We start from the raw sequence: 15,590 nt of genomic DNA, 5'->3' as shown, positions 1-15,590 counted from the left end.
GAGTGTGCACCCTAACCCTGCTTATTTTGTAGCCCACAGCTGAATCGTCAGAAAATGCTATTTGCCATAATCTAGCCAGCAGAAGGAAAGAGGGCATGAACAGAAATGTGAGCTATACTTTCTTTTTAAAATCCATGAAACTTTTAGCCAAATTCACTAGGCCAATAGAATAACAGAATTGTAAAGTTGGAAGGGACCATGAGGCTAAGCTAACCCAATCCCTGTCATGAAGGACTTGGGCTCAAACCCACAACCCTGAAATTAAGAGTTTCATGCTCGATCGACTGAATGCAATATAAAATAACAGACATATCTTCATTTAACATTTTAATACATTTCAAAATTCAATTTAAACTTACAGGAAATCTTTAAGAAAATCTAACATGCTTTAGATGGCAACGATCAATGTATGATAACTGAGACTCAGTCATCTAGCAGCATCAACTCTCATAAAATTTTCCAAAGCATTTATCTATGCATTAAAAAAATACAGGAACAAAGTTACTTTTCCCAGTTTTCTCTTCACATGTTACACTGGCCTGAACATTAGGAAACTAATGGTTTTCTAATGCAGTTGGTAAAATATCATCTTAAAGTACAGAATTTTATTTGGAGGGGACATCGCTTTAAAAACATACAGCACTTGAATAACAGGGCACTTTCCCATAGTGACATAGGATATTAAAACACACAGCTTCTTATTCCCTTTCTTCCTCTAAGAATAATAATAATAGGCATGCCATCAAGCTAGCTCGTGTCTGGACATATCTCCACTCACCTCAAAAGGGCTCTCAAAAGCAGCAGTGCAAAAAGCAATCCTTTGCTGCTGCAATAGTGACACTGCTACTCTACTGCAGCAGACATACTGAAAAGGGTTCTAACTAAAATAAATGTATCTGGAAGTTACCAGTCTCCGAACCTCTCTGGGGCCCAAAGAGAAACATATCTCTGTCCCCGTGTCCCTAGTAGCTGTTTGAATATTCCACATATTAGAGCATCCCCAAACAGATGAGATCACATGGCACAAACTAGTTTCCTGGGAGACCAAAACAAGGAATTAGGATTAATTCCGTGTTCACAACCAACTCCCTAACATGTGTATGCCACAGATATAGAAACTAAGATATAGGCTTGTGTCTAACTATTACTCCCCAATCTGTTATGTTAAATGTATGATGAACCCAATTATTTTTCATTAATGTAGTCAGATTTTATGTATCTGTAGCATCACAAGCTTCTGCTCTATTATTTATTAGATTGGTACTGTGCAGCAATACTTTCTACATTACTTCTGTTGAAGGACAATCATCTTGTACCACAGTGGAGACCAAGATTTTATTTCTATATAGAAATAAATCAGCATCACTTAAGAAATTAGACAGGGTTATAATGCATCAGAGGCGTCTGTCAATCGAGTAACAATATGAAGGAAACAGACCTAAAACAAATCTGTACTGATCATATTTATGTATATTGGACAGTTTCATTTTTTAATTTGATAAGCAACGCTATTAAGGGATTCTGAAATTTCAAATGGTTTAGAAATGTATTCAAAATATTCCCATACCTTCCAGTCATCAAAAATTAGCACAAAGCTAACATTTACCTGAAAACATGAGGCAGAATGAGACAGTCCTTTATGCAATTTTAAAAGAGCTATAATGCTTAAATGGAATTGATTTTTTCCTCTGGGTCAGCAGAAGCATTGTCTGGAACACAAGGGGATCTTCACAAGATATATGGAAAGCAGCTGTGTGATGTTAGTCTTCTCTGGTGGTTTTAAAATGTAATAGGTTTCCCCCTGCTTGGAATGATCTTTTCAATTATGCCTTTTCTTCCACTTCTTTTTTTTATATTGGAAAGAAAGAAAGAAAGAAAGAAAGAGAAACATGAAAAAGAATTACTATTATGCAACCACCTTTTCTACATGAGCAATTAATATCTCTATAAGCAAGCCCATAAATAAATAACTGAACCATTTGACCTTGAAGCAAATGGGAAGAAAATGTTGTCAACTCTAAAGCTGGTATTTGGTGTTTTTTTTGGGGGGGGGGAGGGGAAATCTCCCACTATGGATCTAGTTTACCTGGTTCTTCCGTGCTCTTCCTCTTCGGAATAATGTTCAGCCTCTTTCTGATTCGGGATATTCTTTTTCTGGAAAACTGTCGTCACTAAGGTCACCATAGCTGTCACTGAACAGAAATGAATGAATGAATCACAGAATCATAGAATTGCACACTAGGAAGGGATCCCGACGGTCATCTATTCCAACCCCCTGCAATGCAGGAATTCTGCCCATGGCTGTCCTGAGAATGAATAAGAATCGTATTTCTTCCCCTTCAACTCTTAATCTCTATTAGTACAATAGCAATCAATATAAAGCATTTTCAAATCCCATTAGTTTCAGTGGAAGAATTAAACACATATTAAATGCTCTTCCTTATGGAAATCAGTAAACCTTAAAAACTATTTAACTTTGGCTGCTCATTCCCTCAGGATGATTAACAAAGTAGTAATCTCAACATATGAGAGCTTTCTTCCTGCTGATAGCATCTTAGCTGCACTAAGCAGATGAGAAATCTATTTTGTGATGAGTCACCGGGTGATAAATACATGACATGGTTCAGCAATTGTGTATCAATCACAATCAACATGCAACACCCATAAACAGTGTGGTCATTTGAATCCACCCTTATTTTAGCCAAGAGTTCCAAATTAGGAAAATGATTTCATATTTAATACTTTTTTGAAGGGAAGTAGGCTAAAGTCTCTTTCAGGTTTCATTTGCTACATAGTTTGTAAAACGTCCTTGAATGCCACTAGATGCAAACATTTGTTTAACAAAAACCTGTTATTATTCAAGCCATATTTCTAACTTTCAAAACTGAGTCAATCTTCTTATATCAGTAGAATGGTAGAGAAAAATATTGTGGTCCCTCTTATAAACTATTGTATTTCATGGGTGCTACTTGCAACCCTTGTTTGATTTAAGCAGCTGTTCTGGTAAGAATTAAAAGCCTAAGTACAGCATTCGGTATTGAGTTCCATCTGATGGCAGAGTTGCAATTGCCCATGACTGCTGGTGATGTTTTGGGGGTGCATTCAGAAACCATTACTCAACTGTCTTCTGGTTGTGTACTGGTGACGGAATGAATCCATTGACTCTCCATTTCTGAAGAAGAACTTCTATTGCTTTGATACATAGGGATCACCAAGATTTCTGTAACCGTGAGGAAGTGGATTGTTCAACAAGCTCTTATTCGGGCTGGGTTCTCCAGCCCTGTGTAGTTGGGCACCCAGGCACCCCATGGTTATCAGCTCCCTCCACACCTGATTACAAAAAACCTTCTCTGTGCTCTGCCTGCTTTCTGAGTGAAGAAAAGTGATTGAGGAGACCATGTGGGGGAAACACTCCTATCATTCCACCCAGTGTCAGTAACATCTCTATCATCCCAACCCATCCTCAGCAATGTCAAGGATAGGAGAAGGTTTAAGGCTCAGCTGAAAGGTGTCCTTGAAAGCAGCAGTTTGCTTTTTTGATATTCAAGACAAGAATAGCAGCCATGAAGTTCTTTTGGGAGGTTGGGGAACACAGCACTGTTCTCAGGGATTCAGTTGAGATTCAGCTTCCCCCTGACCCTGGGAAGCAGAGTGCCTGCTGATGGGGACTCCGTTAGAGAGGAGTACATTGTAATGAGGGGTGTTTTGCTAGTCACTGATTTTAAAGCACGAGTAACAACATGGTCAGAGACACAGATCTTGTACTTACTGCTGCAGTACTTACTTTCTTCTGAATGTACCCAAGGAAGCATGGAATAGAACATGGTATTATGAAATAGTTTTGCATATTGCACCAAAAATTAAAAAGATATTAAAATACGATGACTTGGTTCACACATCGTACCAAGTTAAACTATGTTTGCACACCCTTTCCAAAGCTGGGAGAAAACAAACCATGAGAAGAACAAAACATTTGGTCTTGGCTTCTTCTTGCAGTGTGCCCAGAGAGAAACAAGCCAGAAGAACTCTTCTGTACATAACACTGAGCCAATACTTTGGTTTGTCTCTTCCTGCTTTGGAAAGGGAGGAGAAGGGGGTGGGGCACATAATTTTAGCACGTGTAAAAGCATGTCGAGGTATTTTAGGCTGCAATCCTAAACACACTTACTTAGAAGTTAATAGCACAGTTAATATGTAATTTCAAGAATTAATTCAAGAAAAGATATTTTATCTCTTATTATACAAAAGCCATTTCTCTTCTTTTATATCTCAGTACAGATATAATATTATCATATGAAAGCAACCGATTTCCGTATGAAAATAAAAAGCACAGCATTTTGGAAGTCTGTTACAATTTACTATCGCTGTTACAAATTAATAATACAAAGCACAGTATTGTTTAGAGATGGCTGTAGACTGAACATGATTATAAGTTGTTACAAACTGTTATTATTTCAGTTAAGGGCATAAATTATAAATAATCCTAATAATCTAAGGATCTTGTATGAAAAAAAGGTACTTGCTCTCATATGGGGTGGGGGTGTTGCCCATCTTCTCCTCCCACTGTCTGCAGCCCCAAACCCTCAGTCCAGGGCAGAGCTATCCAAACTGTGTGTCGCAATACATTAGTGTGTTGGCTGCAGTCTGTGGGTGTGTTGTGTGAACACACATTGTGCTCCTCCCGGGGCTGGAAAGGGGTTAGTTTAACCTCTGGTTTGCTAGTAAAACTGAATTAATGTGTCGCAAAATGATGTATATCTAAAAAGTGTGTGACCAACAGGAAAAGGTTGGAAAGGTCTGCTCTAGAGGGTCCCCCTTCCTCTGCATTTGGTCAGTGACACCCCCTCTCCCAATCTCCAGGGAAGTATATTTTACTTATTTAGTGAGATCTTTGAATCCAAGTAATTGTTTCCTGTAAAACTTCCATAAATAAAAAAGGTTAAGTTAGAAATCCAGAAATATTTTATGATAATCAGCTTTTATTCCCTGTAGAAAAATCATGACTTAATTAATTGCCTGGGATTCAGGGGTGGGTTTCTCAACCTCTACGTTTATTTGGCTCTGATAGAAAAAGCAATATATCAACACATCAATTGACCTTTTAAAACTAATCATTATTCAGAACTTTTCTAGTACACATAATAACTAATAATAAACACTTCAAAAGTAACTTTGCTTTTCTGGAATTGCACATCAATCATGAAGGCTTTTTATGAAGCATCCATCACACACACACACACACACACACACACAAACAAAGTTACCTAGGAGACAATTTACATCCACGTTGCAAGTAGGCACTGAGAGACCCTGTTGCAGCAAGCAAAAGGCCAAGGTAGGCAGGTGATGGCTTCATAGGCCTTGAGGAAAACTCTGGGTGGAACTGGACACCAATGAAATATGGGTGATCTACAGATAAATCACAGAGAAAAGTTTTTTTTTTAAAAAAAGTTAAAAGGCAAACATATAATACTAATAATATTACAAACTATCTAAATTACAATGACTTTAATCCTAATTTCAGACATGAAAATACATATTAGTTAGCATTTAAAATATAAATGCGAATGTCTGTAAATTTTAGATAGCTTTACGGTTCAAAGAACATCATAGAAATTATCTTGTTATAAATCTTATTGCAACATAGGTTAGTATAAGTGGGATCTGCAACAGAATGTTGCGGTGTGGTCTATGTTTCTGTTCAGCCAGCCACACCCTCCCACCACCATATTCCATTTAATTCTTCCTTCCACCCAATTATCTTCCTCCTTTGAAATGCTTTCTACTTAGCCTATCAGTGCTGTGAGGCTGGAGAGGTAACAATAGCGGAAGTGAACCTTCAGCCCCTTCCTTGCAATTAGGTACTTTCTGCTTTCAACACAGGCCTCTCAGTTGAAAAACACTTGCCATAGGGGAAAGATGCTTCAGTCAGTAGAATAAACACTCCACCCCACCCCACAAGCATATCAAAACTTGCATACTTTGCCTATTAGTGGCAAGGCAACTGTATTTCTTTGCTTAGCTGATTTGTTTTCTGCTACGAATGAAAAGTCTTGCCTTGCCACCCAAAACAGATTCTGGAAAACCATTAAGGATTGCATTGCTTGCTTTAAGGAAAATTTAATGAAGATGATGTATAGATGGTATTTGATGCCAACTAAACTTGCTAAAATGTATAGAACTCAAGATAAAGCATGTTGGAAATGCAAGTAGAAGGAAGGGAATTTCTTCCATATGTGGTGGATGTGTAGTAAAGCCTACTGGGATATGATATACAATGAATTGAAAAAGATCTTTAAATATACTTTTATTAAAAAACCGGAGGCTTTTCTATTGTGGGAGAAGAAATTCAAAAAGTAGACTTAAATATGTTTATGTATGCTACCGCGACTGCAAGGACACCTTTAGCCCAGAAATGGAAGCAGCAGGAACTTCCAACTTTGGAACAATGGCAGATAAAAATGATTGAACATGCAGAACTGGCAAAACTGACAGGGAGAATCTGAAACCAGCATGACGAACTGTTTGAAAAGGACTGGAGTAAATTTATACAATATATGAAAGAACATTGAAAAAATTGGAGAACATTTGCAGGTTTGATTTAAAATATTTTGTAATGATAATTTTTGAAACTGATTTACAAATACTAAATATTTTTTTTAAAAGTATAGTAAGAAGGTAAATAGGGTGATATAGAAATGCGAAGAGGATTGTGATTGCTTAAGAAAGTCAGGGAGTGGGAGGGGGGAGTCGATGCTCGGTATGAGCAAAGTTGTATGTGATGATATGATTTGATATGAATGTGACAAAGGAAAAAAATATATATAGCATTGCTTATGTTATTTCTTTCATAGCAGCAGTGTTTAACAACACTGTCATATTTTATCAAGATCTGTGCAGAACTATTTTCAGTATGTATATCAGAAGCAATATAGCAGAAATAAAACAAATGCACTTAGACAGTTTTTTCTTATAGGTTTTGAAATACCTCCAAAAGGACAACCTATGTTTTGTGCCATATCAGCATGAGACTATAGAAATAATTCTTTCTGTCACATCCTGGAGCCAAATTTAATCATTATAGGCTTCAGGCTTTCATAATCAGGTAAATTTACATTTTTGTTTTTACAGACAGCTAGTATCTCTGCAATAATTCAGTTTTTAATATCAGTATCATACATTTGTGACAAAGGATATGTATATTCCTAAATGTGAAGTATTGACAAATGTCAGTGCCTGGAATTCAAGACTTTTACACTGTCTGCTTTAAAACAGAGATTTCAAACTTTGTGGTTAGCAGTAAATAAAAATATGTTGTAAACATACCTTATTGGGCAGCAACACCTTTAAAGTGTAAATAGCCATGACTAAATGGCTGTAAGTCAATCTATATGCATACTGGTGATTAGTCACTTTGGAGTTTTGTTTGAAAAAACGAATATATAGACATTTCAAATAAATAAGCAGGACATTTTGTGAGTGGTCTATCCTTAAGAACATTTTCCTTAAGAACAATTTAGACTTGAAACATCTGCAAGAACAGTTAAAGCTGAGTATTTGTGTAAAGCTGAATGATTGTGTCTCCACAAAATGTGCCATAAGAAAGCAATCAGCCATTTTTTGGGTGTCTGCTGATGTGTCTGGGCTATATAAAACCACCAAGGCAAGGCATCTTCTGCACCTCTTTCCAGCCCATTTTCCCTTAGAGCAAAACAGACTGTGGAACATATCCTCCGAAATTAGGCTGCCTGGCTGTTTTTTGTTGCTGTTTTTTTAACTAAGAAGCATACTTTCTTTCTACAGGTTCATGTATCCTACCATTTGACCAGCTGCTACTTGAAAATAGAGTCGTTATAGTCCAAAACAGGGCAATTCCCTCTTCACAAATGTGGCTTCCTGAAATAACTGAAATCTGCTTTCCTTCTTTTTAACAGAAGACCGAATGAGAACTGCAGATAACAGTCCTCTCCAGTGTGTATCTGTCAGGTGTGGTTCTGTACAGTGAACCCTCCATTTCCTATATATGAGAATGCCGCAGCTAAAAACCAAAGCCCTTACCATTCAACTCAATGACCTCCATCCTTTTCCCTTCAGTATCATGGCCAACAAATCTCAAACCTTTATCTTCAAAGAAGTGAGTCAACTCAGGGTTCACCTTTGAAAGAGCAAAGCAAAAGAAGATAAACATACTTTTAAGATGAAAATTGCAATACTGGTGGAGATGTGCATCCACATATGAATCAGTATTGGCAATGCATATAGATGGTTACTGTGCTACAACAATCTCTCTCTTGCTGAAACATACCTTTTTAGATGGTTCTAATGAAAGAAAGCTTTCAGGACTAACAATAACATGATAAGACTGTTTCAGACATAATGTCCAAACCATGGTTTGGTATTCGTGTGTGCCACACACACTTGCACTCCCCCTTCTTCCCCTTGTGTATAGATACCCCTTTGCTCAAACATGGCTTGGCCTGACTTCCACATCAGGAAAGCTATGGCCGAAAGCTGTCTCCAAACCACCATTTGAAACCAGGTTTGGAATGGTGAAACTTCATACAGGGTTTCCTGAATAGCATTTGCTCAATTTGGATATCCAGCTGAACAGGAATGGAAGGAATCCTGAAAGGCACTAATGATTACCAAATCCTGGTTCAATCACAGCACCTTAAACTGAGACAATGGATTTCAAAACAGCAATCAGCAAATGTTGCAATTTGCAGGTAGTACAAAATATGGGAATCAGTTTTAAAGGAAATACTCATTTATCCTTTCTGGAAGAGAGAAAAAACACTCAATGTCAAGAAGTACAATGGATAGAAAGAAAGAAAGCTGTCTTTGCCTGTATACTATTGTGTAGCCTAGTAACAAAACAAACAGAATCAGAAAAAAACTGTATTTAAGTCCTTTGTTGCCAGAGAGCAGTATTCTGCTATTGTTCTATGCGTCCTCTCAGAAGCAGCTTGCCTCAAAGGCTTACTTTTGTCTGCAAACGTTAGCTAGTCTGGAAAATATCTAGCAAGCTGAGTCAAAGTACACTTGAAAATGTCCCACCTAACCCTATTAAAAGAGACAAGGCAGTGTCCACCCCCTCTGCCATCCTTCTCCAAACTGGTGCCCTCCAATTCTTTTGGACTACAACTTCCATCAGATTCAGACAGCATGGCTAACAGTCTGGAATGATGGTGGTTACAGTTCAATACCTCTGGTAGGCACCAGATCAGTGGCAGCTACTCTCCGTATAATAGCATGGGACCTCCTGAAACCGTGTTGCTTAATCTTCCTCAGTTCCTCATCTTTTCGAAGCAATGCTGTTGATTGGTTATGGAGAGTCCTGAGTTTTCATGTGTCCTTTTGAAGAGGCACTTTATAAAATGTATCTCTGAACTGAGTGTCCGGAATCTCCTGATTCCCACCTGAGTCTCCCCTCCGTCCTCCATGATTCCCTTTCTCCGAGTTTCCTTTGTGCATTTTCATTAGTTTTGCTGGTAGACATTCTGCTTAAGTTTTTAGAGTGCCTATCTGGGTGCCTCTTCTCAAACCTTCAAACCCCTAATTTCAGATGGCTCTGAGTATCAATACTGATGTGATAAACTCAGGGCCTGAATGACCCTGGACTCTTTTCTGCAACTCTGTTTCCAGTGGACTCTGCTTCATAAAGCCTCACTGTGGCTGACAAGTGTTTCTTTAGCTTCTTTTGGGATTGTACCCCTATGTGAAGGATTTTATCCCCTCCTCCATATTTAAGGAACAGCACATAGAAGGAAACACCACCTTGCACTGAGTTTATTTGCAGTAAGGTTTGGGACTTTCCTTGTTGAATGGGTATGTGGTGCCTCACCTCAAGCAGTAGTCCATAAGACTTTATGTTTAGACTTATTATGCAGATTCTATGAAGACTTTCCATTCCAGAGAAGAGAAATGCTGATAAAATACACTTCCAGCACACCCCTTTAAAGCCTATATTTGTCTGTATTATACAGGCTTAGGTAATAGTTCTCATGGCCTTACTGTGAAAACCTGATGGAATGGACAGGTGGCGTTGCCTTGACTCCAAATTGAGCATGGCTGATAGACAGCAAAAATTACGTTAGCAGTTACTTGCCTCATAGCGATGCCTGTGCCGTTCTTCCACAAAAACTTCGTCACCATAAAGTTTCCCTACAAATACATTTAAAGGGTTACTTCTGCAGTACTGTTACAAGTAAAAATAACGTTTTTGTGTATAATCTAATATTTTTCCAATCAATTATGTATAAAAGAACACAGATATTCAAATAGATGCAGTCTAGCCATGTAAAGTGGCAGGACAATGTTGAACATATCTAAAAGATAAGCAAGGAAGATCATTAGAATTTTAAAACAAACTTTAGGGCTCCCTATCTTCCCGGACTACATGCGGACCTTGCTAGAGGCAACTAGACACTTCCTGCATCTTATAACATACACAACAAACAAGGACAAAAAGCAGATTGGGGTTATATGTAGAGTTTAAGAAATTGGGGGAGAAGGACTGGAATAAAAGAGAAATACTTCAAAAACACATCTTTTTGAAGATAGTGAAGCATGTATCTAAAAGACATGTCAGGTGGGGATTAGAAGTGCAGCTTCAAGAGACCTCATGTCAAATTCTATGTCATGTCCATTCTTCTGCAGCTCATAATATTTTCTGTACTTCCCTTTTTGTGGCAAAACCTAAACTGGAATATAGTTTCTTTGCAGCTATCTTGGATGCTTGTGAAATTCAGCAGAAAGAATGGCCAGGAACATAGGAAGCTGCCTTATACAGAGTCAGACCATTGGCCCACTGAGCTCAGTGCCATCAACAGTGACTAGCTGTGGCTCCCCAGAACCTGGGACCTTCAGCGAATAAGGCAGATGTACTGACACTAAGCTTGCCCATCCATCTTAAAGTATGACACACTACAACTACTACTATTTAAAAAAGTGAAATGGCATAAGAGTTCAGGGGTCAACCTCACTTTCCAGAAGTTCACAGATCCAGGGTCCCTGGGACAGAGGGAGATAGGATGACACGAGTGGCCACGAGAAAGGAAAGTCATAAGGAAGTCACAAACCCTCCCAGGGAGATAGCCAGCCAGTCTCGGAGAAGGTGAATGAGGCACTCTTACTGCACTGATCCAAAACTAGTCCTTTGCCTTGAAGCAAAGCTCCCTTACAATACAGTGGTACCTCAGGTTACATATGCTTCAGGTTACAGACTCCACTAACCCAGAAATAATACCTCGGGTTAAGAACTTTGCTTCAGGATGAGAACAGAAATCGTGCTCCGGCGGCGCGGCAGCAGCGGGAGGCCCCATTAGCTAAAGTGGTGCTTCAGGTTAAGAACAGTTTCAGGTTAAGTACGGACCTCCAGAATGAATTAAGTACTTAACCCGAGGTACCACTGTAATAAGATCATGAATAAAGGAGCTAGAAAACTGATATATCTAAAACAAGCATATGCTCCAGGTCAACAAAAGCACTGACACCACAACCACCAATCTGTTACTAAACAAATGAGCACACAGTCATGCAATTTCTGTCTCTTTTTCCAAGTTAGTTTCCCCTCCAATCCAGTTATTTACAAACAGGAAAGGAATCTGGAGCTTCCATCTCTCACAGCAACTATAAGTGCCTCTTCCGGGAGGGCTGAGAGATTACACTCCTCGCGTTATCAGTTAAATGGCTCCTTAACAATGTCTTCCTAATTAATACCAGTGTTTTAATTATAAATCCAAAGTATTATGATTACGCTTATTGCACTACTTGTCAAAAACAATACTGCCTAAAGGCGAAATTATACAGCTTAAATGAAAATGAATAGCTTAATAGGTTTGTTATTTGACAAGTTCTTATCTTCAGTGGCATGTGTGTTACAGTGTGTTATTTTAGCAGGTGAAACTTAATTTTTGCTAATTTCTTCAATGAGGGGTCCTAAAATATGTTTTTGGGTATGAGAAATTCAAATCTGCTATTAATTTTGTGATTGGATAACATTTAGCTTGGTAAATCTATGCTTGATGAAGGAGCACGTGAACTGCTTCCATAAAAGCAAAGAATTTTAATTTTACCACCTGAAAGTGTCAGGTAATGCATAATAATAATAATAATAATAATAATAATAATAATAATAATAAAACTTCAAGTGCTTGGCAATCATTTTAAATTATTTGTATGCAATTTTACACACATTAAACTTACCTAAATATATAAATGTAACCAAAATACACTCTGAATACCTAAGTCATGTTACAACTTTTTAGCACCCCTCATTTTCTGGAATTTGAATGTTGAAGAATGCAACACAGCCTGCGTTTGATATTTATTGAACCACAATTCTGATGGAATTTTTTAAAATCCAGTTTTCATGTGAATGTACTCTTTTCCAACCTGGGGTGGAAAAGTTAGAACAAAAATGCAACAATAATAAAGGATAGATTGTAGGCAGGCTGTGCTTGGCTAGTGCACAACTTAGAATGTGAAGTACAGGTTTCCAGCCATGCCCACAATTCAATGGCAGTTGTTCTCCGTAGCCCTTCCTGCGGCTTCAAAGAAGTTCAGGCAGGGGAAAGGGAGGCCATGAGGCATAAATCCTCCTGGTGCTTTCTACTGGGGTCTAGGAAGTCCACTGCATCCCACAGTGTTGTGCAACCCTGTGTCTGCCAACTTGGAAGGCAGAACGGAAGCGATCTGGGAGTGTGCCCCCATCGTGGACTAGCCTCTATTACTTTGCGGAAGGTTCCTCCTTAATCTGGATAACTGGCGTTAATCAAGAGGCACTCCCGAAGCTTCATATGCAAATGGGCTGCAATCAATCAACTACCGAAAGAACCGGGACTGGTTTTCTGAAGGTATTTGAATTGTTTTCTGAAATTTGAGGATCCCTACTACAGCCGGGAAAGGAAAGGGGGAAGACGAGGTGCTTTGTGCTTTCTTATGGTTTTCTAATGGTCTTTTTTCGCTTGTCCTCCTCTACATAAGGAAGAGACATGTGTAGCTGCTACTCAGCTTGATACTTTGAAAAAGAAGGGGGCTTTTGATTTATGCTTTACAAGGGAAGCACACTTTTCATAAATCTGAACAGGTCAACAAATTTTAGTTGGTCTTATTAAACCATAAAGACTGTGCCGTATATTAAAAAGCAGGACTTCTGAAGAAAAGGGAATATGACTACTTATTACTTTTTTGGACGATACACATTAGGCCCCTTATTTTTCCATGATCATAACTAAATATTAAGAAAAGGTACTGAATCAAACCATTATTACACTTAAGGCCCGCAAACATTATATCAATATGTATTATTTTCACATACAGATATGGGTTTTTAAAAAATATATATATATCACAGAAGCAAATACATTTGCCAAAGATCTTAAAACTTACTTAAGATAGAGTCCTTTGTATTAAAGATAGTTTTCCTTTCCCCTAGTCTCATTGTTCCTCCCATGTCTCCAGGATTGTGTTCAGGCATGTCAATGACCTTAACGAAGAAAAATATTTACTTTGGTTTACATTATTTCTATGCTATACAAAGCACTCGGGTCACCACCTTGCATGCCCATAAATCTTCCCATGTTTCTAGTACAGCAACATTGTATACAATAAAAATAGGTTCAACCCACAGATGATACTACCACTGAAACTGAGATGTTGAGGGTCAGGGAAGAGTTTCAACATTAGCTCTGTTCTTTATATTAAGCTACTGACAGTATACTGGGTGTGCTTTGCTCTAATGAAGGTGCAGCGCCCAGTGTATTTACTATGTGGATCTTCTGCGTTTTAGAAATCCTTTCCCAGAAAAAAATGGGCCTGACCCAGTTAAACTTAAGCAGAAAAGGGAGAATCAAACTTACAAAAAGAAAAACAAAGGCCTCAACACTGTGTTAGGTGAGTTGACCAAGTGATTTCAAATAATATTTACATTGATTTAACTTTAAATTAACATTTAAGCATTTTGCTAAGACTGAAGCTTAGAATGCAAGAGGCTAAAAGATTTTTGCTCAATTGAGATTTTAGTTTATCATCATATGGCAATTTTACTCTTCCACTTCCCATGTACACACAAAGGGTATATATGAACTAATGAAATTTCTGTCAAATATGGTTGAGGATCAATGCTACACAAAGAACGCACCATTCACTCTTATGAAAATAATATTAGATGTTTCATAACAGCAAGCAGCTGATACAACACTGAAGACATACAGGTGAAACTCAAAAAATTATAATATTGTGGAAAAGTTCATTTATTTCAGTAATTCAACTTAAAAGGTGAAACTAATATATGAGATAGACTCATGACATGCAAAGCGAGATATGTCAAGCCTTTATTTGTTATAATTGTGATGATCATGGCGTACAGCTGATGAAAATCCTAAATTAACAAGCTCAGAAAATGAGAATATTGTGAAAAGGTGCAGTAGCTATTCAATCCATAACACATGCAATGGGTTCCTGAGCCTTTAAATGGTCTCTCACTCTGGTTCAGTAGGAAGCACAATCATGGGGAAGACTGCTGACCTGACACTTGTGCAGAAAGCCATCGAGACCCTCCATAAGGAGGGAAAGCCTCAAAAGGTAATTGCAGAAGAAGCTGGATGTTCTATATCGAAGCACATTAATGTAAAGTTATACAGAAGGGGAAAGTGTGGAAGAAAAAGGTGCACAAGCAGCAGGGATGGCCGCAGCCTGGAGAGGATTGTCAGGAAAAGACCATTCAAATGTGTTGGGGACTTTCACAAGGAGTGGACTGAGGCTGGAGTTAGTGCATCAAGAGCCACTACACATCTCATATATTAGTTTCACCTTTTAAGTTGAATTACTGAACTAAATGAACTTTTCCACGATATTCTAATTTTTCAAGTTTCACCTGTAATCTGATGATAAGAAGAAAAATCTACTTTTTTTCCTTCGCTTGGAAGCTCAAAGCATCTGTAGCAAATATCCTCCCCCCACCAAATGTATTCCTGTCCTTCAGTGGCCCATCAGCATTACAAGGATAGCTTAAAAACTTTAAAAATATAGACAACTCTAAAACAACGCTAGAAGAAGATAAAACTCACATGAATAAAAACTTGCAACAGCTTAAAAGAGTGAAAAGTTAGCCTAGTAGAAAAAACCCACTTAGCACCAAAATGGTAACAAACCCTTCACTAATGCTAACCTATACAGAAATGATTGGACCACAATATTCTACATGGGGCTGCCCTGGAAGACGACCCAGAAACTTCAATTTGCCAGATTACTTGAGATTCCATTTAGAACTCCTATCACTATTTTTAAAAGAATTGCACTGGATCCCAGTTTATTTCCAGGCCCAATTCACTGTGCTCACACTAAAGCCCTAAACAACTCTGGTCACAAATATCTGAAATATCTACAGGTGTGCAGAGGGACTCTCTTGCTAGGTCCACTGTCCTCAGAGGTTTGGGAGGTGGCCGTGTGGGAAAAGGCATTTTCTGTGTCAAATTCCAGGGGCCATCCTGTTAGGCTGCAGTAGATTGCAATGGATTGCTCTGAAGCACCAGATTGGGGGGGGGGATCAGCCCTAACTGCCCCACCCCTCCCCGTCCTGTATTTTG

General features: G+C 38.4%; 1 protein-coding gene across 5 annotated transcripts in view; it reads right to left on the bottom strand.

Annotated features, from left to right (window-relative positions):
* Window positions 1-314: 314 nt before the first annotated feature.
* The window catches only part of CTPS2 (CTP synthase 2), a 67,172-nt gene continuing 51,896 nt past the window's right edge, over window positions 315-15,590 (bottom strand). For all 5 annotated transcript variants that reach the window (XM_053387143.1, XM_053387148.1, XM_053387147.1 and 2 more), the window contains 6 exons: window positions 13,393-13,489; window positions 10,109-10,164; window positions 8,059-8,155; window positions 5,265-5,409; window positions 2,087-2,192; window positions 315-1,843 (listed from right to left, as the gene is read on the bottom strand). In XM_053387143.1, coding sequence (XP_053243118.1) covers window positions 2,123-2,192; window positions 5,265-5,409; window positions 8,059-8,155; window positions 10,109-10,164; window positions 13,393-13,489 — 465 coding nt within the window. In that variant the 3' untranslated portion in view covers window positions 315-1,843; window positions 2,087-2,122. The remainder of the gene's footprint in view (window positions 1,844-2,086; window positions 2,193-5,264; window positions 5,410-8,058; window positions 8,156-10,108; window positions 10,165-13,392; window positions 13,490-15,590) is intronic.

Source organism: Podarcis raffonei, chromosome 4 (genome assembly GCF_027172205.1).
Source record: "Podarcis raffonei isolate rPodRaf1 chromosome 4, rPodRaf1.pri, whole genome shotgun sequence".
In the NCBI taxonomy this organism is placed as follows: domain Eukaryota; kingdom Metazoa; phylum Chordata; class Lepidosauria; order Squamata; family Lacertidae; genus Podarcis; species Podarcis raffonei.
The sequence above is the reverse complement of the archived record's forward strand: the minus strand, read 5'-3'. Positions and strand labels throughout refer to the sequence as shown.